This window comes from Penicillium concentricum (assembly GCF_028827145.1).
Source record: "Penicillium concentricum strain IBT 3081 chromosome Unknown utg000003l_segment0_segment0, whole genome shotgun sequence".
Lineage (NCBI taxonomy): Eukaryota > Fungi > Ascomycota > Eurotiomycetes > Eurotiales > Aspergillaceae > Penicillium > Penicillium concentricum.
This window is the reverse complement of record NW_026622756.1, coordinates 3,190-24,832: the sequence shown is the minus strand read 5'-3', so window position 1 is coordinate 24,832 and position 21,643 is coordinate 3,190. Positions and strand designations below refer to the sequence as shown.

Genomic DNA, 21,643 nt, shown 5'->3' with positions numbered 1-21,643 from the left:
AGCCAACACGCAGAAGAGAGAAAAAGAGACATTAGATGTTACAATGGAGAATTAGGTCAATTGAACATATTGACCTCACTCGCTGGCAGGCTCTGTGAACACAGAGAACTGACCACCAGCACCAGCCCAGTTTAATTTCTTTCCACGAGTAGCAGTGTTGTCGATAACAGTAGCCACTTCGATGTCATCTTGTGTACCTTGTCCAGTTTGGTACGTAGCCGAGAATCCCCATGACCATGCGCGGCCATCGGCATCGATAGCGAGAGAATGATCCGAGGCAGCTGCCACAACCTTGGCCTTGACCCCGGGAATGGGGGTAGGTGCGATCAGGATACGAGGACGCCCGCGCTCATCTTTGATAACGGCATCATCGGCAAGAGTGTCAATCTTCAAGCCACTTTGGAAACCGTCGAGACGGCCCCAAACCAAGCACTCACCATCGCCAGCAATGGCAGCAGAGTGATGGGCGCCACCGCAGATTTGCGAAATATTACGGTCAGAAAGTGATTCGACAAGCGTGGGATGCACGATAGCGGCTTCGTCGTCGCCGGCGCCCTCGCGGATGGCCGTTGCACCGAAGCTATTCAATCCCCAGGCATAGACATTTCCAGTGGTGTGAACGGCAAACGAGTGGTACGAGCCACTCCCGATGTGGACAATGTTCTTTGGGAGACCGAACTCCCGAGGCTGAAGACCGTTCAATCTGTTGCGCTCCACGATCCTGCGACCGAGCTGATTCTGCTGACCAGAGCCCCACGAGTAGACGCGACCTTGGTCGTTCAGGGCAAGAACGTGATTGGCTCCGCAAGTCAGGTGCGTGATCTTTTTCAAAGACGAGATCAAAGTTGGGGTGGTTTGAACGTGAGAAGACGCGTCGAATCCGAGGATTCCGTCATTGCTCTAGAATTGTGGTTAGTATAAGAAATCCGATGCAAGACAGTCAGGTCATCTTACTCTGAAGGTGCCCCAGCCATAGACTAGACCATCATCGGTCAGGGCAAAGCTTGCGCTATCCGCGGCGGCGACTTCGACGAAAACAGTGCCTTCGGGGAAAGCAGTTGCGGGGATGGCAGTGGGAATAGACTCGCGGGGGTTCAATCCGCTGTCTTCATCGTCGGAATCAGAATCGCTGTTGTTTTCAATGTCCTTGTATCCACCGTCCCACTCGGTTTCTCTTCCGAGCGCACCCTGGTCGTTCACTCCCCAGGAAAAGATCTTGTTGTCATGGGTTAGAGCTAGACAGTGCATGCCTCCGACAGCAACCTGTACAACTCCGACCTCTTCGGCAGACAGAAGCTTGTTCAAACGTGGGCGCTTCACATCGATGGCATTCTTAGCTGTGCCCAAGCCCAGCTCACCAGAGCTGCCCTCACCACAGACAAAGACATTCAGCTTAGTCTTTGGAGCTTCATTGATGACAATTTTGGCCTTGGGCTTTGGCTGACGGGCTTGCGCGACACGAGACCTCTTGATTTCGCGAGGTTTTTCCTCATCCTCATCCGCTTTGCGCTTCTTTGTAGCAGAGGCCGATTTGGTGGTAGATTTCGCAGTTGGCTTCGCAGTTGACTTGGCAGTTGGCTTCGCAGTTGGCTTCACAGTTGGCTTGGCAGTTGACTTGGTACTTGCAGTAGACTTTGCAGTGGATTTCGCAGGCTTTGCAGCCGGCTTCGTAGATTCTTTCACAGACTTTTCAGTCTTGGTCACGGTGGCCTGCCTCGCGCTGGTGCGAGTACTTCTCTTCACCGTCTCTGTCGAGGCCTCGACAGACTTGGACGTGTTCTTTTTAGGAGGCATGTTGTCTTGAAGCTATTAGAAATAGCAAAGAATGAGAAAGAACAGGGGAGGAATGTTTGAAGCTGAGATTGAAAGAAAAGGGAAAAGGCGCGTTAAAAAAAAAGGGTGCCAAGCCAAAACAGCCAAAACATAGCACATTCTCTCTCCCCAGCCACCTTCAATGGGCTGATTCATTTATATTTACGCGCGAATATGTTTGAATAGAATATTATAGAATATTATCAATAGAGATAATAGAGACAATAGACATAATAGACATAATAGACATAAATATAGTAGAAATAAGTCAATCACGAATCTTTCCACACATAATCACATTCTGTCCCAATGGCATCCATTTAACATCTCGAGGATTTAATGCAGCATTGGGTTTACCCTCCTGATCTTGTTTCGAGTCAGGGCTGACATTCACTCCACCACGGCCAAGGTAGGTGGGAGCAACTGTCACAATAATCGAGTCAATGAAGCTTGTATACTCTGGATTCAACAATTCACTCAGGACCGTACCACCACCTTCAATCATGACACTCTTAATACCCTCAGATGCCAAGGCACGAAAGACAGCTTCCCAGCGTAATCGCCAGTGTTGATTGTATTCTACAATGCGGAGAAAATCCCCACCGTAGCCTTTGAGCATCACTAGTGTCTGGGGGTTGATTTGAGCTCCTGGGGATAACACAACCCATGGAGCTTTGCCTTTGCCTTCAACAGCAGTCCGCAACATCCGGCATTCAGGATGAACAGGCCATCGGCCCATAGGATCAATGATCACTGGCCGTGGTTGCCACATTCTCCCCAGTCCTCCAAATCCACCGGCCCCTTCCAGACGGCAATTTAAACCTGGATTATCCGCAAGAACGGTCCCTACTCCAACAAGAATGGCATCGTGCCGGGAGCGAAGATAATGGGTCATCAATTTGGCCTCCGGTCCAGACAATACTGTCTGCATTCCTGGTTGAAGAGAGATCTTGGAGTCCATTGACGATGCGTATGACAATGTAACATGGGGAAATTCCCGGCGCTCCGAGTGATTGGGAAGATAAGGGTGTAAGAAGTCTAGCGAAAATTGAGGGAATGATAGTGTGTCCGGGGGCAAAACTGACGAGATCAAGGTTGGTTTTGTTTGGGAGGAGACCTCGTTGACACCATCGGTGCTTTGAGTTTTAACAATACCATGACCCTTCTGGTATTCGTAGCCCTCGTGTGCGACCAGATTCACATCTGGGTTTTGTATACGCCACTTGGCGGAGATGTTACGGACGTCCGTCACAGTGAAGAATCGCCCTCCAGCCTCTCCAAGCTTATCTGGTTCTTCTTGGAATTTGGTATAGATGGAAGAAGGAAGATATCCCTTCACAGATTCTTTGCGTGCGTACTCCATTAATCCCGAATTCCGCTTCACTCGGTCGATGTAGTCGAGGTCATGCGAGTGGATGCTGCAACTTCCCGGCGTTCTCGCGATAGTGACGGTCGAGTATGCACCTTCAAACCGGACAACCTTGATTTGAAAGTTACAGATGCCTCCCTCTCGAACTCGCTTTTTGCGAGGGCGCTTGCCCTCTGGCAAGGGGCGAGTTTCGGATGTGCGGTGTGTTGGACGCCGTAAACGGCACATGTAATAGTCGGTGGTGCAATGGCCCTCTTTGCTCGCATTTGATCTTTGTTTGACCCACACATTGTCAATAAAGGGCCAATATGTTTCAAATTCTTCGAGACTGATTTCTATCGGGTCCTTGCACTCGAATAGGACCTTGCGTATGCGCGCTAGGTTCGGTGGATTGTTGAAAAGACTAGGGGTGGCGTTTGCGCCTTGACTCGTTGATACGCTGCTGCTGTGAGGGTCTTCGATAGTCGCACTGCGCTGTGTTGACTTGTTCTCGCCACCGTGTAATGCTTGTTTATCAAGGGCACTGGATAGATTGATCGGGGTTGTGGTTTCTAGAAGGTCTTCGTCTATCGTGTCTCGTGCATCGCAGCCCCGTTCGATCTCTTGGTCTATTCTCAAAACGTCTTTCGCATGCACAGAAATTCCATTGTGCGGGGATCCCGCCTCGCTGCCAGAAGCCTCTAAGCTCGAGACGGACGCGTTGGAGGCATGGTCCATTATGGGGAAGCGTGGCAGAATACGGGTATAGCTCTGTATTCCCAGCTATGGCAATGAAATGGCCATTTCACTGGGGAATATCCCCAGATAGACGATATATACAGAGCATATCAGAGCAAAATGTCGGAGGAGCCTCGGGAAGAACATAGTGGGGCGGAAGCATGAAGGCCCGGACATGTTACCCACGTTTATTGTCCATGTGTACTCCGTATACTGTATATCAAAATCAAACCTATAGAGGGGAACATAATTCGATCTTAAGAAAGCAAATAGAAATAATTAGATCGATAATTGCATTCTCTTCGATTTTTAGAGACATTTAACCACAAAGTATCTCAGTATCTCAGTATCTCAAATCACATTTAATATGCCCCGATATCCGCCCCAGCACGAGCCAGAGTCTCATAGACTCGTGGTGGCAATTTGTACTTGACCATTCCCGAAAAGACCATGAGATCCTTGGCCATAACAAGCAAAGTGTCCGCCAATCCCTGGCGCACTTCACTATCGTACATCCCAAATGTCCGCTTTTGGCGTTCATAGCCAATACATGTGATGCTCCACATGATGACAGGTCCGACGTTGCGTGAAATGATAGGTGGCAAAGAGGAGAAAGCTTGGGCTGTGCTTCGAATATACGACACGGAGCCCTGTGCTTGCAGGGGGAGAATATTCAAAGCGTTGATAGCCTGTAACGTTCATTAGTAATTCAATCATGAAATAAAACCATGGGCTAAAGACACTTACATCAAGAGCTGGCGCCCATCTGCCGGCTTCAACCTGGGTCTTTGCTTCCATCATACGCAGCAGCAACCCACAAGCATCACGGTTAATCTGTCGGATTTGTCCATAGTACATTCTGTCTGAATCGTAAAGACTGATCATGTTCTTGGCAAGCACACCTGGATCATCCACGGCAGTCAAACTGAGGCTGCTTCCGGCTTCCACTGCCTCCGGCTGACTATCTTGATTTTGGTCGATCCTTGGGCGCAGGGGCTGCAGCTTCGGCATGGCACCGCCTAGCTCGACCGCAATCGCATCTGACAATGCACGGTTGATGATGTCAATGACACGGTCATAGTTCTCTGCCAAGTGGTACAGAAGCACGGCATCTGTGATCAATCCCTTATCATCTGCAACCGCAGCAGCTTGAACCGTAATGGTCTTCAAGAATTCTTGCTGGTCAACCAATTTGATCAAATCGAGACGTTGCTCAATGGCTCCCTTGAGGCGAGTACCATCCGCCCGAATATCGCCAAGCAATTTGGCAAAGTCCCTGGTTTCTAGAATGAACTCTCGCAAGGCCTCGTGGCAGACTGATGCTTGGGACTTGCCCAGAGCACCTGGAAGATCTGCGTTGAGGCAGATCAATGTGAAGTAATCGATGGCAGCTTCAACGAATCCAGTGCGGAATTCTCGGGTGTATTGGGTCAAGAGATATCCGAAATTGATCTGGGGATATTGCTTGACTGTGAAGGAGACTGCGTAAAGCGAGAAAATTGAAGGTTAGCAAAAATCAGAATATTATGGCAGAAGGTAAGCTTACGAATTTCTTCACCAGAGGTGTAAAAGTCGGACACGCGCAAAAGCCCGTAATATGACAGGGCGATGGCGAAATGAACAGCAGTGACTGGGGCATAAGTGCCAAGATAATGGACAGCCTGCTCAAACATTCCTCCCAATATCTGCAGCAGGAAGTAAGTTCCATAGCCACCGGGTCCCTCGTTGCCTTTGACAAAGACTCTCTGGCCAATCTCCTGGATGTCGGTCTGAATATCCTCTAGGCCGAAGACGTCACCTGCAACCTCTTCAGCGCGATCATCCTCTCTTGCAAGGCTGAATTGTAGCCACATCCAGTCCTCGACGGTCTGCTTCACACCATCCAAGCGACGACGCGAGAGATCACAACGGCCAATGATTTTGTAGCATGCCATTCGGTAAGGATCGACTGTATTTTCAGGTGCGTTCCGTGAGCGCTGCTGAAACTCCCCGTTGATCTTTTGCTGCAAGTCCCGGGGCAGTCTCCTGCTCTGCGCATAGGTTGTCATGTAGGTCACAAATTTGTGATCTAAAGACCGGAACCCACTGTCCCGACTCACGTATTCAGCTGCCTCGGTCACGAAACCACATCGAAGAAGGTAAAAGATGAGAATCCAGCAGTAGTCTTGGTTCACCATTTGGAGCTCGGTACCATCAGGTGCCAGATCCTTCCTCGCGGCCTGAAGACGGATGTAAGCGCGAATCTTGTTGATGACAGTTGGAATTCCTCCCAATTGTGCTTCCCGGGGGTTTTTGGCAATGGCCGTTTCCACTTCATCGAAGAATGTGCTCTCAAGGAAACCCCTGGAACCTTCAAGAATCTGTTTCTTGAGTTCGATTGCTTTGAGAGATTTGGATGATTCTTCAAGGTAATCTTCGGCATACTGTCGCTCTTTTACTGCTCCGGGCTCCGATGGGTTCATGATGTTTGGCTTTTCGTGGACAATTCTTATCAAGGCTTGATATGCATTGAAGAGTTGCCGAGGTACCTGGTAACAACGATTAGCTAGACGAACATCCATATTGCGGAAGGTTTTGAAACTTACATCACCACCGGCTTGCACTTCAACATATGAAAACTCGTCGAGTACGGGATAGCATTTTCCTTGAAGCCTGGCAAGGTTCAACTGCTGAACCTTCTCGGCGTAGTGTCCCATCTTCTCCCGTTGGAACCTAAGATCAGGCGAGTGAGACGCAGCTCCTTCATTTCGCTCTGCTGGGTCCTCAAATATTTGACGGCTTGCCAAGCCGGCCCCAGGTGTGCCAATCACCGATTTCTCAAGACCGGAACGCCCGAAAACGCTTCTGCGGGATGCGGTCGAGGGTCCATTGGCTGGAGCAGCTCCGGTTTGCTTAGACTGTCTTGTTGACCGTCCAAAGGCACCCCTGGTGGTAGATTTCAGTCCTCCAGCGCCGGTGGCGTCCTTCTGGGATAGTCCAAAGTGGTGGAATATTTTTTGACGTTGGTCTTCCCAGTCCATGTCCACCTTCTCCTCTAGAAAAGCATCGAAGTCCCGCTGGGCTCTGGTGAGACCCTCTGCGATCATGACTTGTCGGCCACGTTGCTGGATGTTCCGCAAAAATCTTTGGTTATCTGGGTCAAAGTGGTCCATGTCCCTCGCTGGGGCCGCTAGAGATGCCTGGGGGTCCATGGACTTGAGGTCGCGCAATGCTTGTCCCGGGGATATGCCAGAAGCTGCCAGAAGATAATGACTATCGATAATATCGCAAGGTTAGAAAAGGTCAATAACAAAGCAAGTGTGACAGGATGGTGGAGATGAAACTCACGCCTTGCTGTTCTTGCCGTTTGGGGTATCCTTTTGTCCCGCGGAGCCTAGCTCTCGCGCCTTCCTTCGAATGTCATCCAGGCCTAACTGGAGACTAGGCACGTCTTCGAAGTTGTTGTTTTGGATAACTGATGACAATGGTCGCTTTTTCCCACGCTCTAATAGGCTATTGAAAAACGCAGGTTGTGTTGACTGACTTGCAGGTTGTCCCTGTGTCTGCGAGTTGCTAGCTTGTTGGGTCTGGCCCAAGGTTGGGGCTTGAGCGGGCTGTTGCTGGGCCTGAGATTGACCTCCGAATAGAGATGATGTTTGCGCGCCTTGCGCACCTTGCGCACCTGTAGCAGAAAAGTTTGCGAAAGGACTCGCTGTCGAATTGTTTGCGCCGAAGAGACTGTTCGACTGTGGGGTTGTCGAGGTCCCAAGACCACCCCCCAAAAGAGAGAGCCGGTGTTGGAAGCCATGGAGGGCTCGTAGGTTCGAAAGCCGTTAAAAGGAGTGCAAGGCACAATTGCAGTGAAACTATGCTTTAAATTAGTTCACTTTGAGCTGGCGACTAAGCAAAAAGATGCTTATCAAAGGGCAAGCAAACTGGACTGCACACACCAAGAGCTCTGTAAAGGCAAAGAACGACCACGGTAAGTAGTAGATTTGCTCGGGCTTTCAGATACAAAGAACAGAGCTTCGGAAGATGTCTGCTTTTATATCGATAAGAAAAATACCCTAGCAATTAAGAGCCAATAGATGTCAATAGGCAATTGAAGAGGCTGTTAAGGAAGCTCTAAACAATTCAACCCGACATTCCGGATCATCTATTGACCGATTGACCGAAATCCTATTGTTCTTTTCTTTGTTCACCTGTGACCCAAACTCATTGAACCCATTGAACCTCTCAATAAGAGCGTCCAATAGATTGATTCCCAAATATGCCTGTGTTCCAATCCAAAACCTTTCGTCGAGCAGCTACGGAATCATCGTCCCTGGGTGAACGGCTTGGTGCGTTCTACCGGGCGCGACTGGCTCGACATCCTTTCATTCTCTTCGGACTCCCATTTATGGCCGTCATTGTAGCTGGTTCATTTGCCCTGACACCTGCTGCTGCCCTACGGTATGAGCGGTATGACCGCAAAGTCAAGCAGCTCAGTCAAGACGAAGCATTTGACCTCGGACTTAAAGGCCCTGACGGGGAAGAGGGAATCAAACGCAACCCGCGGAGGAGGATTATAGGCGATGAAAGGGAAGAATATTACGTATGTGCTTGCTCTTAGTTTTCTCACCTGAGACTTGAGCTGAATGCTGATTATTGTGCACGCCTACAGAGACTCATGGCCAAAGACCTCGACCAATGGGAGCAGAAGCGGGTAGAGCGATTCAAAGGTGAACCGGACGGAAGGCTGTAACACATTGAGTTCAAATACCTGAGTGCTCTGGTATCCTCGAACGCGACGACCACACGTTTCCCTCCTGACCTCACCTAACGTATGAGCTCATTGTTGAGTGTACATTACAGTACACTGCTGTATGGAGATGAAGGAGGAGACCAGGAGTATAGTCACTCAATTATCTGGCTGGCCTTTGCGTACAGCGTATGCTGTACACCAATACCCCTACTTAGGGAGGCGTTGAAATTGGTCTCGCTCACCTCTCCAGCCTCTCGAAACTTGTATACAGCATACAATGTATACTTCTGCTTTCCCAATCTTATATGCCGGGCCATTGACTATGGATTTGGGAAAGTGTATCTTTCTGTCCCTTTCGAGTCTGTCGCCTCATCGTTTCGCTTGTCTTATCGATGTGAAACCTGCATGAGTGGAACCACTCCACGGTTGGTCCCCTGGAGACTCGCCACTAACCGGGAAATGGGATGATATCACTGTTAATATTGATCAGCCTAAAAGAGTCCAACATAATTCAATTCCAAGGTACACCGATGTACATATATTGATTCATAATGATCTATAATGGAAGAGGTCCTCCAGGGCTTCTGGGCTCCTAATAATGCTTACTCAGCCATATATAGCCCTGGCCCGGGCCCTGGAGTCAGGGGACTACTCCGTACAGGGCTTCGGGTTTCTTGTTCAAATACTATGTATCCATGAATATCATATATAATATATTGGCTAGGATGTTCAACATCTCTAACTAATAATTAGGAGGACTGACTGACTTTATGGATTTGAAGAATTCTGATAAGATGTAGTTTAGGTGCTAAAGAAACCAAAAGATTGGCTTTCAAAAATACAGGACTAGACAACGAATATCTTAAGATTCTTTCGAAGGGATAGATAAAAGGGGCACTGGGGTACACTACAATTTCTGGCGCTAGCAGATCTTTTAGGAATCCTGACCGATAAATGTACGGAGTAAGTAAATATTATTCCGAGGAATGCACATTGAGCTGATGTCGTGTGAACTTTCTTCTTCGGGTTCTATTTTTACAAGGGAAGAGGAATCTATTAAAAGTTATGTCCAAGAAAACACCCGAGAAGCCTTCTGAAAAGACTACAGCATGTTGCCTACAAAGGCACACCGATGAATCGTTCTCCTGACCTATGTTTGGGGGCAGCCGAGGCGCCCCGAAAGGCAGTGCCCGGCCACGATCTACACGGTGTGTCTAGGAACTCAGTGAGCCAATTCAAATGACTAAGGTGGTGGACGGCAAGCACCACGTAAAACTGCTATGGACGTAAGAGTATCATGCCATTTAGTGATTCTGTGTAAAAAATCATCACTGGGAGGGAATCTGTATATCGTACGTCGTATGTTGTCTGTAATTTTTACAAAAAAAATGTAAGGGCCGGTTACAATGTATAATTATCAAATGCTTCAGTTCGGTTATTCATAATATAATTTATAGGTGGTCGCACGTGTTATTGTGTTGTTTGGGGAGCCACCATCCAGCGTTGATTTAAACCACCTCTTCATGGGTTGCACCAATGGTCTCTGTCTTAGAACCAAGCTCCTTGCGGCGTTCAATCTCTTCCCCAAAAAGATCCCCGATTTCGTGGGTGCGCCATGGCTTGATATCCGTCTCGAAGACTAGGTCAATTTCCTCGAGTGACCGGCCCACAGTCTCGGGATACGTGAAGAACACATGGAAAGTCATGACAGTACAGAATACCCCGAAAATAATATAAGTCTTCCACTGAATATTGTGGAAGGCTGGTGCCACAAAGTAAGCCAGAGCAAAATTGAAAATCCAGTTGGTGGCAGCTGACAAGCCGACGCCCTTCGCTCGGTACCTGAGAGGGAAAACTTCGGCGGCATAAATCCAAGCAGTGGGAGCCTATAAATGTTAGACGGGGTTGGTTTGAGATAGAATTGAATACATAGCATACCCAGGTCAGACCGTAGATGCCAGTGAAGATGTATGAAAAGGCGATGACTGTCATTCCTGCACTGCCCTTGATCTCCCATGTCAAGTTGGCATTGCCATTCACGTTTGGAACTGGATTGCCTTTGCTGGCCATGACACCGGCAATGATGAAGTGCACAACCATGCAGGTGATAGATCCGAGAAGAAGTAGGTTTCTTCGTCCAACCCGATCGATGAAGGGAAGCATAACGCCTGTAGTCACCAAGAAGATAACATACTGAATAGCGGAGGACCACAGCGTTGTGTTACCAGTCTGTAGTTGATGGTCAGTAAACTCACTCAGGATTTCCTTTTCATTTTTGACAAGGAACTTACCATGCCAGCCATTTCAAAGATGTAAACCACATAATACATGGCGACATTACCGCCTAGAAGTTGCTGCCACATTTGAACACTCATTCCGCACATTGTGCGCTTCCAAACACGAGGTCCAAACAATGCCAGGAATGAGACATCTTGAGATTCATGCGCCACACGCACAGCCTCTTGAACTTCTTCGAATGCTACCTGTACAACAGGGTCATGGCGATCACCCTTGGCGTGAATGATTGCCAATGTGTCCAATGCTTCTTCCCAGCGCTCTTGCGAAGCGAGCCAGCGAGGGGACTCTGGGAAGAAGAACAAAGCGATAAACAGGATGAGGCCTGGAACGGCCTGCACACCCCAGCAAATGCGAAAAGCAGCCGTTCCAGATACGCCAACCACGCAGCCATATGCGATCAAGTACATGATCAAAATACCCCATTCGATTGCCCATTGTTGAATACCAACCACACGACCACGGATATGAGCGGGCGCCAGTTCTGATAAGTAGACGCATGTCTGCGAAGAGGTCACACCAACTGCAAGTCCACTGACAACACGACCGGCGACCAAATGCGTCACGTTCTGTGCACTACATTGAACCATGGCACCCACGATCCAAACAAGGGATGCAATCATCAATGCATAGCGACGACCAAGTATATCTGATAGCCAACCTGCTGCAATTGAACCCGCGAAGGAACCAGCAGACATCGAGGCTGTAATCTATGACGGAATATCAGCACGTGAAGCAAAATTGGAAACGGAGAGAACATACTCCGCCTTGGAGGTTGGAGTCTGGCGAGCCGAAGTAATCTGTGTATGTATCAACGCCAATCCAGGCGCTCATGGAGCTATAGCTCGTATTAGTTTCCATGCCATCATATTCAGGGAAAGGGAAGTCGAATGTACATACCTCACATCGAAGCCGAAAAGAGCACCTCCAATAGTACCAAAGGCAGCAAGCACTGTCGAATGTTAGTGTCACGAATACACGCTTAACAGCCAGGCTGCACATACCGTAAATATTCGTTATAGTATACATTGTGGTTAGACCATGAATGTTGTCAGTCGAAGGTTTGGGCTTGCGGCATGGCGTTTTATAAGTAAAGTAGTAACAGATCGACAGGTCAATGCACGATTCGGTCGGGCTACGCGAGGTTGCATGGTACGATTCCGGCGGGAAAGATCAACGGCAATGAATTGCGGAGCGAGAAACCCGGGGCATAAAAGTCGGGGGTGGACACGGCGTCATTGGCCTTTTCGACCCAGTCGGGGCATTCGAAACCCCCATATTAACCGAGATGGTATTTATCCGGATGATCGTCGGTTCTAGATGGGATGTGTATTTCACGCGGGTAATTTGGGCAATTTCATTCCGATATGGTTTGTATTCTGCCTAATATCATTATACCTTCTCTCCTCGCTCTCAAAGGCGAGCTCGGCCCGTTTCTCACGATGGATCGGCATACCGACGTCATGCTTTCAGACAAACTTGTAGAAAATTGGTGTTGGGCTTCGCGACGGATATAGATGAGGTCTATATTTGTCCCGGGAAGATGAGCTCCTAGACAAGATATGTATGTGAAAGGGTACTCCATAAGTGATCGCTAGATCTGGCTATTTGAGAAAGCAAAAAGAATTCCGGGTAGAAAAGAGGAGACGGAGATGGGAAGCAGAGTGAGAATGTGAATTTCATCAGCGGCAATTTCAGTCGATATCAGAATATAGGTCCTCAATGTCCTATTTGCTCAAAGCCTTTGTTAGTTTGCTGGGGAAGGTCGGGTAAATTATATCGAGCTGCGTATATTGCCTTTTCAATGCTCCACATGGATGAACCCCCGTGTTATTTTCTTATATCTTTTGCACTTGCATTCACCTGCTTCGAAGTTCATATCACTATGTTAATATTTCGGTGATGTCTCGGTGGCCCCTAGGAGCATCTTGCTGTATGAGACTGGTCTTGACTGGACTATATAGTTCGCCAAGCTGTTCGGACTTCCATAATATCTTTGTATATCGGATAAATTTGCCTGTAAGGTCTTTTTTCCTCTTTTTCCTCTTTTTTAATATCTCTCAGTCATTGAAAAATTGAGATTCCGTGCCGCGAAACAATATCGTCATCGTCGTCTGGGATGGCACTCATCTCAGACATATCTCGAGAGGAGGCAATATCCAGGGCTTCAATACTCGAGACAGTGGGTTAAGTCACAAATGAGCCAGCTCAGCTGTCAGTTTGTATCCCTGATAGTCCGGTTCCCCATACGTGGTTTCGAGAAGATTCTCATAGAAAGCGAACATAGTCAGACAGGCACATTCTAGGAGACACATTAGGACCAAAGCTTAGTGATTGGCATGTGAAAGCTCAGAAATGGGCTCTTTAACATGGCAAGTACTCGGATCAGGTACTCCGTAGTGCTATCACTCTAGGGCCATCTAGATACATTACAACAAGCCTCCAAAAGGATCATGTAGATTAACCACAAAACAGGGATCGAACAGAATCATTGGCCATTCTATGAGATCTAGGTATATAGCTCATCTCTCTATGGTCTATAGTTCAAGCCAAAAAGGCGTAAAAAATACATCGGAAGAACACAGTATGTCGCAAAACCACAAATTTACAGCTTGCTCTTGGCCGGCTCATTCTTGAGCAATGCCGAATTCCATGGGTAAGGGTCAAACACCAAGTCGTTAACAGGGTTCTCCTCGCTTGCCCGACGGAAGAGATCCTCGTACACCTTGCCGTCATAGCGACCCAGGCTGCTGTCCAGTTGCCAGTCCGGAATCGCCCAGGCATCGACCAATCGGACAGCGTGCGGGCGGATCTCATCGAGCAGTTTGAGTACTGCAGTAGTGCGAGTCAGGGTGATCTGTCGCACAGTAACAGCACCAGAAGAGAAGAACTCAGCCGCTTCGCGCTCCAGAGTGTGCAGTGAGAAGAGTCGGAATAGTTGGTGCATCATGCCCTTAGTCTCTGGATCCAAGGCCGCTGATAGTTGGGGAGAGGAAACCGCCTCGTAGAAGTTCTTCACCATCATGTACTGGGAGTGAGCCGTAGACAAGCGCCAGAAGTCAACCAAAAGGCTGTTCCAGGAGCGCTGCTCAGCATCCCGATGCTTCAGAGCCTCGAAAGTCAGATGGGCCGTGCGCCATGCAAAGGCAGCCACAATGTCCTTGTCCTCATCGAGCACATCGAATGAAGCTCCCTTGTCGCGACGGTCGAGGTATGTCTGGAGGATCTGGCTAGTGTCATTACGGGCCGGCTTGCCAGCCAGGACAGCGCGGGCAGATTTAAGAAGCTGTCGATAGGGTTAGTCTCGAGCGATTAAAATAAAAGAAAGAACTGTGACATACATAGCGTGCAACCTGTTGGGTCAACATATAATTATCACCTTCCCAGGTCAATGTGGGTAGGTAGTCCGCGTAGCAGGGTCCAATGCCGCTGTAGCTGCTGTATCCATGACCACCACATGCGCGGCGGCAGACCTCCAATCCCTCACCAGCAGTGGTACTGGCTAGAGCCTTGAGGCCACAGGAGGTAGCATGCAGATCCGCAAGGAGGTTCGCACCAGCGCGGAGCTGCTCTGGTCCAGCGCCCCGCGACTCCTGGTCGGGCGAGCTGGCTGCCTTCATGCGGCTTTGATTCTCCTCATACAAACGCATCATACCACGACCGGTGAAATGCAGGGCGTACATGGATGCCAACAACGGTAGCAGGCGCACCTGCACCATCTTATAGTTCAGTACTTGGGTTTCACCCGCGTGTGGATCGGCATCACGATCCTGGAATTGCCTCCGAACCGCACAGTACCGGGTGGCAATAGTGACACCGCGTGCCAGAACACCGCCGGCATCAAGAACAATGTTGGCCCGCACCCAAGTCATAGTACCAAAGACAAGAGATGGCATCGCGGGCTTAGCGTAGGAGTTCGTCTCCTTGTTGACCTGACAAAAGCGGGCCAGCATGCTGACATGGGGTACTTTGACCTTGTTGAACAGCAGGAAACCGTTATCCATGGTGCTAATAACCATTAGTCCCGGCGCCAGCCAAAAAGTGAGAAGGGACTTACTTGTAGCCAAATTTGGGGCCAATATCGCCCACATATACATTGTCCAATGGCTGATGGGTTTCGAGGTCACGAATCTGCACGACAAATGGGTGGGGACCGTAGTTCTTGCCATCAATAAACAGCTGGGCCATGACCACAGCATGATTGGCCGTGCGACCAAGAGATCCAATCCACCACTTCGAGGCAGTCAATGTTGGGGAATTGATGGTGAATGTCTTATCGTTGGAGTTCCAAGTGGCAGTGGTTTCCAAGCCCCGCACGTTCGATCCGTGGCCCAATTCTGTTTGCGCATAGCAACCGATGATCTCGTATTTTTCGGCACGTTCAAGGAAAAGTTTGTGCTGCTCGGGGGTGCCTTGTTCACGGAGGGTCACCTAGATAACGATCCAAATGGTTGGTTGGAATTCTTGGAAGGAGTCCAATTCACTTACCAGGAACATGCTGGCGTGCAACCCATACGGAGTAGGTTCACCGATCAAATCATTGGCTGCATGGAGCTCTTCCATTGACCATTTGTGCTCTTCGGCGAGCTGTTGGAGGCGCTTGGCCTTGCCCAGCGACCGCTGGAGCCGCTCTACGCGGCCCAAACTATGATTTTGAGATTTATCAAACACCTTTTCCGGCTGCAAAAGAGCCAGGAGGTTTGCTCGTCGCTCCAAGGTCTCCTTTGTGTGTAGATACTCGGATAATCTTTCGACATTGACATTCGATTGAGCACGCTCTTGCTCGAGGAGCTCAGATCCTTGCGGACCTGACGGCTTCAGGGCCTTAACCCAATCGGGAGGAGGTGTTGGCATTGTGGAAAAAGAAAGATTGGGGGATATGTGTGGGGGAATGGAAAAGAGAGAAGGGGGAAAGATGGGGTTATGAACCCCAGAGAGAAAGGGAACCTTGGGAAGGGCCGAGGGTCTCAATTGGGAAAGAGCCTCGGCTTAAATTTGCTGACTCAGCAGGTACGATCCGGGGCCGGGGCAATGGGCCCGGGGAACTTGCAAGCCCCAAAGGATTGTCTTTTGCCCTTTCATACTTGTTAGAACCTTTCATTTCTCTTTAACTATGGATAAGATTATTAATTCATAAGTCACCCCGCAAATTTCTAATTTGATATGGGGAAGCATGGAGAAAATACATTCGGTCTTCTTTCACGGCTTAACTGGTCCCGAAACCATGAGCCGATCGGGCCTTAGACTAATGAGATCACCGAGTACGGAGTACCCCGTTGTAACTGTTGTGGAAACTGACCTCGGTTTGTGTTTTACCCTTGACACTTGACATAAATTGTATCATACGGTCGAGAGTTTTCAATCGGCAAAAAAAAAAAAAAAGAACCACGTGAAACGGGAGTACATTGCATAGTGGACGGGATGGGCGAAAAGTCCGAGATAAAGAATCGGATCTGATAACAAAAAGTTCCCCGAATCATTTTCACATGTCAACATGTGAGGTTTTTTTTTATTTTATTCATTGTGTCTAACCTTAGACACCCGCGGCAATCCCAACCATGTAATGAGAATGGCCCCGGACAGAGCAATGATAAATGGCTGCAGCACTTTCACCCCCTTGGCTTGTGCAAGCACGCCGACCGCAAAAGGGAGAATGGCGGCCCCACTACCCCCAAAGGCAGCGACAAACCCTATGGAGGTGACATGCAAGTGCCGAGGAAGAAGCTTGGTAACCATTATAACTGCCCCAGGGAAAAGGGGGCCCAGGAAGAAACCTTGCAGAGACACTGCCACGGCCGATGCATAGAACTGGGGCACAAGCCATAGGATCAAAGCAAACCCCATGGAGCAAACAATGTACACCTGGTGGCATTCAGTCTCTTTCTATCGCAAAGCAGCGTGATACTCACCGAAACTGCGACTTTCTCGCCGACGCGGGGGGTCACAAATCCTAAAATTACCCGTCCCACCGTGATACCCAACCAGAACCCAGTGGCCGTCATCCCGCTAGCAAAAGCACTCCCTTGTCGGACTCGGATCATAAAAGTAACAATCCACCCTCCCAGCGCGACCTCTACTCCAACGTATCCCAACAAGAACAAAGCGCAGAGCCAGGTTACCCGGGCAGCCGGTTGCTGGAAGAGTGCATCTCTCAAGCCACCTTTTTTGTTCTCCGCTGATGGTACGTTGGATGCGCGGAAATCGGCGGCCGTTGATTTCCAGAAGCATGTGCCCGAAACCACCAATTCGATGGCCGCACATCCGATCTGACTATTAACCCGGGGTCAAATATCTGCGAGGAACCTTCACTCACCATGACATAATAAAAGTAATACCACGGCAGACCACCCTTGGCAATCATGGAGGTTGCGACCAGAGGACTCATAACTGCACCGGCTCCATAGATGCCATGCAACACTCCCAACACCTCATTTGCGTTGGCCATGTTACCAATCCATGCATTCCATGCAGCATCCTCTAGGCCATTCCCCAACCCTGCAAAGATGAATGCGACCACTAGTACTGGATACGGCGGATGAACGCAGTTGATCACATAGGCAATGAGATGGCACGCTGGCCCGATAATGGCCACACCGCGTTGACCTAGTGTATAGTGGATGCGGTGATTAAGAAACGCGGCGACCGTATAGCCCACTAGAGGCGACAAGAAAACGAGAGACACAATCGTGTATGATAGATTGTAGTATGATTCCAGCTGTATGCTGGATGAGACAGATTGTTATACATTTTAGGGGCTTTCACCTTACGTATGGAATTAGTGCCTGCGAACAGTCAGCAAAGATCTCAAAAGGGAATGGAACTCAGCTGGGCTATATCAACTTACACCATAGGCTGCATCATTCGCTCCCATGACCAAGAATGACCAGAATGTCGCAAAGGTCCGATAAATATTGACGCGAGGCTGATTCCATTTCTCCAACAACGGAAATCCTTCAGCGGGATCCGAAGCTGGAGCTGTGTCTGACTGGGCAGGCAAAGCCTCCAGGGCGAGACTCGCATCGCGCGATTTTTGAACACGGGTAGTTGCCATGTGTGATATAGACTAGTTCTGGTTGCATAAAGAATCAATAGGAATAATATTTCGAAGGTGCTCGGTGAGTTAACCTTGCCGGATTGAGATGTCCCCCGCAATCCTACGGTAGAACATCGGACCTTTGAATTACCAAACACCATATAGTTCTTTTGGGTCAGTTCTTACGCTTATTATATCTACCAAAAGGCCATATAAAGACTGTTTGGGTAGAAGAATTCTATCATTGAGTTGTGAAGGGGAACATCTGTGTCAAAGGCATTCCGTGATTACAGCTCTGAACCTTCAGTTTTCGATTGACATATATTTGAGATTTTGTTGAGTACATTCCAATAACTTCCTCCCATTGGATTTGACGTCTACCCGAACAAAGTGTTGGATCGTTGAACTATCCCGTGAATTCTATATATATCACATTTTCCCACTAACACTTCATTTAAAAGACCTTCCCCCTCTGTAAATACGAACTCGCGCCACATTTTGGATTCCACGGGCGTTGTTTTTCCACCAATCAAAATATATTCATTCACATATAAGCCAACCCGATCTGTTAACACATTTTAACAACAATGAGTTACGTTAATCCCATCATTCCGGGGTTTAACCCCGACCCATCGATCGTTCGTGTGGGTAAAGACTTTTTCTTGGTTACCTCCACGTTTGAATACTTCCCTGGAGTTCCCATTTACCACAGCCAGGATTTGATTAAATGGAAATTGATCGGTCATGCGTTGACACGACCAAGCCAGCTTCAAATCCATACACCAGAACCGGGAGGCGGAGTATGGGCAACCACGATTCGGTATCATGCGGGGGTTTACTATATCATGGCAGCGAGCTTTCAGCGTTATCGTCCTCAACAAGATGACCGAGTTTGGCCACAGGGATTCTATGTCAGAACGACCGATATATGGAATGACAAGACATGGTCTGATCCAATCTATTTTGATCAAGTTGGTTTTGACCAAGATGTGAGTTTTGAACAAGGGCATCATCACCTATAAGGATAACGAGAATGACAGTTGAATACAGCTTTTTTGGGATGACGATGGAACCGTATATTTATCGTCCACCTACAGAAAGACTCAGCCAACTGCTGGTGCTAAGCTGAAAGACTTTGCGATTCATATATGCACTGTTGATCTGGTCACGGGACATTCGACATCAGCACCTAAATTGATCCGGGAATCTTCTTCTGGTGTTGCCGAGGGGTCACATATTTTCAAACGCGGTCGTTATTGGTATTTGTTCACAGCAGAAGGTGGTACTGAAAGTGGCCATAGCGAATGGGTGAACCGCAGTGAGGTCAGTCCGTTGGGACCGTGGGAGCTTGGACCAAATAACCCTCTGTGGCGCAATGGTGTGGAGGACGAAGTGCAGAACACCGGGCATGCCGATCTGGTTGAGGACACCAATGGGCAGTGGTGGGCAGTTGTTCTCGGCGTTCGTCCTTTAAGACGGGGAGATACGTGGGAAGAATCAGTCCTAGGTATGATGTCTCGAAGTATTGGCTGGTTATTATACTAACATTCCTAGGCCGAGAGACATTTCTCGTTCCTTTGGAATGGAAGGACGATTGGCCTGTGATCAATGGGGGACAGAAAATCAGTCTCAACTCCCATGGACCTGGTCTTTATCAGTTTCATACTCCGGTTTCTTGGAGAGATGAATTCTCGGAGCCAGAAATGGAAGTTGGTTGGTATCGAAAAAGTGAGCCCCGACGAAGGAACCCACCTGAGCCAATCTGACCAGAAAATAGACACACCCTTCGTAAATGACTACTCCCTTACGGAGCACCCCAATCATCTTCGTCTCCATGGTGGACCCTATAACCTGTCAGTGCCAGCCAGTCCAACCATGTTCCTTCGCAAGCAAACCCACCGCCTCTGCAGGTGGGAAACAATGCTCTCCTTTCAACCGACGGTAGACGAAACCGAGGCTGGTACTGTGGTCTGGTTAAACTATTTTACATATAGCAGCATCGGTATCAGGAAGGATACCAAGGGCCGTTTCATCCGTTTTCGGCCATCGGAGGGTGACATCGTGGAGCATAGATTGAATACAAACACTGCTGTCACTCTCACAGTTGACTGTGGCACCGAGTATCGATTTGGGTATCGTGAAGGCACAGAATCTGAAGTCCACTGGATTGGTTCAGTTTCTAACAGTGCTGCTACGGCGGCACCTCCCGTTGGGGCCAACTTTACCGGCATGATGTTGGGGCTGTATGCGTTTGGAGAGCGTCAGCGATGCCTGGCCCCAGCTGATTTTGCGTACGCAGAATTTAGATAAGACAGCAATGTTCCTGTGCTGGTGTCGCTGTCTATTTAGAAACATTTTAAATGGCGAGACCATTGACATATCTTCCGACATCTCATCCATCTTTACTCGTATATGTACTATGCATGTGGATCTATTGTGGTGACCATACGGAACGTCATATCTTAACTCCGTGATCAACTCCGGTCGCCAAGCAATCCGATTGGAGACTCGGAATTTTGTTTCTTCCTCTGGCATAGGATCCATCTTCAAAACTGCCGGCGTAAGCAAAGCGCTACACCTTAGTGCTGATAGCCAAGATGTCCGAAACCTTGGAAATTGACCCAATCTCTATCGATGACGCTGAGCAAGTGACGGACAACTGGTCTGGATTGACTGACCCGGCCGAACGCCGTCGACGACAGAACCGCATAAACCAGAGGGCTTACCGTATGTTGCATTCGCTGCAGCCTGTTCTTGAGCTAATCTTTGCTAGGCAAGCGCAAACGACTGTCATCAGCCAAAGACATCCATCCTAAGAGCTTAGTACCCCCCCTCGTTCAACCTCTACCGCCCAATTGCAAGACTGCTCTCAAGGCAATCCAAAAGTCAACCTCTGCCGTAGCCCCGAAGTTTTACAAAATCTTCTGGACAGATTTGCCAAGTCAGCGTATGAAAGTTATGCACGGGGAAACCCGACTGCCGATCATCTTATGACATTGACCAAGGTTAATGTCTTCCGAGCATTCGCCCACAACTTGCGATTAATTGGTTGGTCCGAGTACTGGATGGACGACGACGCAATTTCACCGTTCAGTACAGCTTTGCCACACAAGGCCTCCACCCTGGACGATAACAGCCTCATTCCAACGAACTTGCAGCCCACTCGAATCCAGAAATCAATACCCCATCACCCATGGCTGGACTTCTTTCCTTTTCCCAAGATGCGGGATAATCTCATCGAAGCTGGGGATGATTGGGATGACGAGCAGCTCTGTCACGATATCATGGGTTTCTGGGGGAGTCAACGATGGATGCAGGGCTACTAGTGTGGGGAGAGCCTTGGAATGTGCAGAACTGGGAGGTGACTGAGCCGTTTCTAAAGAAATGGCAATGGGTTGTTCGAGGGTGCCCCGAATTGATGAACGCAACAAATAGTTGGCGTGCCCGCCGAGGGGAGAGGCTAATATTCCGCTACATTTGAACCGGCATCAAACCCTTATTACTGAGCAGCCTAGTAATAGGGGTAGCGGTAAGTGCATTGTTGTAAACCAGGCGATAATGCAGGCTGCTGACAACCTAGTTAGTCTTGCAGATCGGGAATTTGAGACGGCGACAGATGTCTTAGCGCATCGCGCGTTGCACTTCATTCCATGGAAGAGGGTACAATATTGAGTTCACAGTGATCATCACCATC

General features: G+C 48.8%; 9 protein-coding genes across 9 annotated transcripts; 3 read left to right on the top strand and 6 right to left on the bottom strand.

The window, feature by feature from the left end:
• Positions 1–75: 75 nt before the first annotated feature.
• Positions 76–1,794, bottom strand: N7517_007894 (Regulator of chromosome condensation RCC1; the record flags this gene model as incomplete). Its single annotated transcript, XM_056725624.1, has 2 exons — positions 76–900; positions 955–1,794. 2 exons carry the CDS (start codon positions 1,792–1,794, stop codon positions 76–78), a joined length of 1,665 nt encoding a protein of 554 aa, XP_056576475.1.
• A 286-nt stretch (positions 1,795–2,080) lies between these two features.
• N7517_007893 (RibD family protein) lies at positions 2,081–3,898 on the bottom strand (the record flags this gene model as incomplete). The annotated part of the gene is made up of 1 exon (XM_056725623.1): positions 2,081–3,898. One exon carries the CDS (start codon positions 3,896–3,898, stop codon positions 2,081–2,083), a length of 1,818 nt encoding a protein of 605 aa, XP_056576474.1.
• A 362-nt stretch (positions 3,899–4,260) lies between these two features.
• On the bottom strand, positions 4,261–7,685 carry nic96 (linker nucleoporin NIC96; the record flags this gene model as incomplete). Its single annotated transcript, XM_056725622.1, has 6 exons — positions 4,261–4,587; positions 4,646–5,379; positions 5,445–6,426; positions 6,484–7,150; positions 7,226–7,503; positions 7,551–7,685. 6 exons carry the CDS (start codon positions 7,683–7,685, stop codon positions 4,261–4,263), a joined length of 3,123 nt encoding a protein of 1,040 aa, XP_056576473.1.
• Positions 7,686–8,147: 462 nt separating this feature from the next.
• On the top strand, positions 8,148–8,621 carry N7517_007891 (cytochrome c oxidase assembly protein COX16; the record flags this gene model as incomplete). Its single annotated transcript, XM_056725621.1, has 2 exons — positions 8,148–8,471; positions 8,541–8,621. The coding sequence occupies 2 exons, from the start codon at positions 8,148–8,150 to the stop codon at positions 8,619–8,621; spliced, it is 405 nt and encodes a 134-aa protein (XP_056576472.1).
• Positions 8,622–10,129: 1,508 nt separating this feature from the next.
• Positions 10,130–11,945, bottom strand: N7517_007890 (sugar porter family MFS transporter; the record flags this gene model as incomplete). The annotated part of the gene is made up of 6 exons (XM_056725620.1): positions 10,130–10,507; positions 10,560–10,850; positions 10,913–11,626; positions 11,679–11,754; positions 11,817–11,868; positions 11,921–11,945. 6 exons carry the CDS (start codon positions 11,943–11,945, stop codon positions 10,130–10,132), a joined length of 1,536 nt encoding a protein of 511 aa, XP_056576471.1.
• Positions 11,946–13,521: 1,576 nt separating this feature from the next.
• N7517_007889 (uncharacterized protein) lies at positions 13,522–15,770 on the bottom strand (the record flags this gene model as incomplete). Its single annotated transcript, XM_056725619.1, has 4 exons — positions 13,522–14,202; positions 14,258–14,924; positions 14,974–15,347; positions 15,405–15,770. 4 exons carry the CDS (start codon positions 15,768–15,770, stop codon positions 13,522–13,524), a joined length of 2,088 nt encoding a protein of 695 aa, XP_056576470.1.
• A 660-nt stretch (positions 15,771–16,430) lies between these two features.
• On the bottom strand, positions 16,431–17,967 carry N7517_007888 (Major facilitator superfamily domain general substrate transporter; the record flags this gene model as incomplete). The annotated part of the gene is made up of 4 exons (XM_056725618.1): positions 16,431–16,778; positions 16,826–17,182; positions 17,230–17,631; positions 17,761–17,967. 4 exons carry the CDS (start codon positions 17,965–17,967, stop codon positions 16,431–16,433), a joined length of 1,314 nt encoding a protein of 437 aa, XP_056576469.1.
• Positions 17,968–18,536: 569 nt separating this feature from the next.
• On the top strand, positions 18,537–20,259 carry N7517_007887 (glycoside hydrolase family 43 protein; the record flags this gene model as incomplete). Its single annotated transcript, XM_056725617.1, has 4 exons — positions 18,537–18,938; positions 19,000–19,456; positions 19,504–19,662; positions 19,727–20,259. 4 exons carry the CDS (start codon positions 18,537–18,539, stop codon positions 20,257–20,259), a joined length of 1,551 nt encoding a protein of 516 aa, XP_056576468.1.
• A 287-nt stretch (positions 20,260–20,546) lies between these two features.
• N7517_007886 (uncharacterized protein) lies at positions 20,547–21,275 on the top strand (the record flags this gene model as incomplete). Its single annotated transcript, XM_056725616.1, has 2 exons — positions 20,547–20,676; positions 20,824–21,275. 2 exons carry the CDS (start codon positions 20,547–20,549, stop codon positions 21,273–21,275), a joined length of 582 nt encoding a protein of 193 aa, XP_056576467.1.
• Between the last annotated feature and the right edge of the window lie 368 nt (positions 21,276–21,643).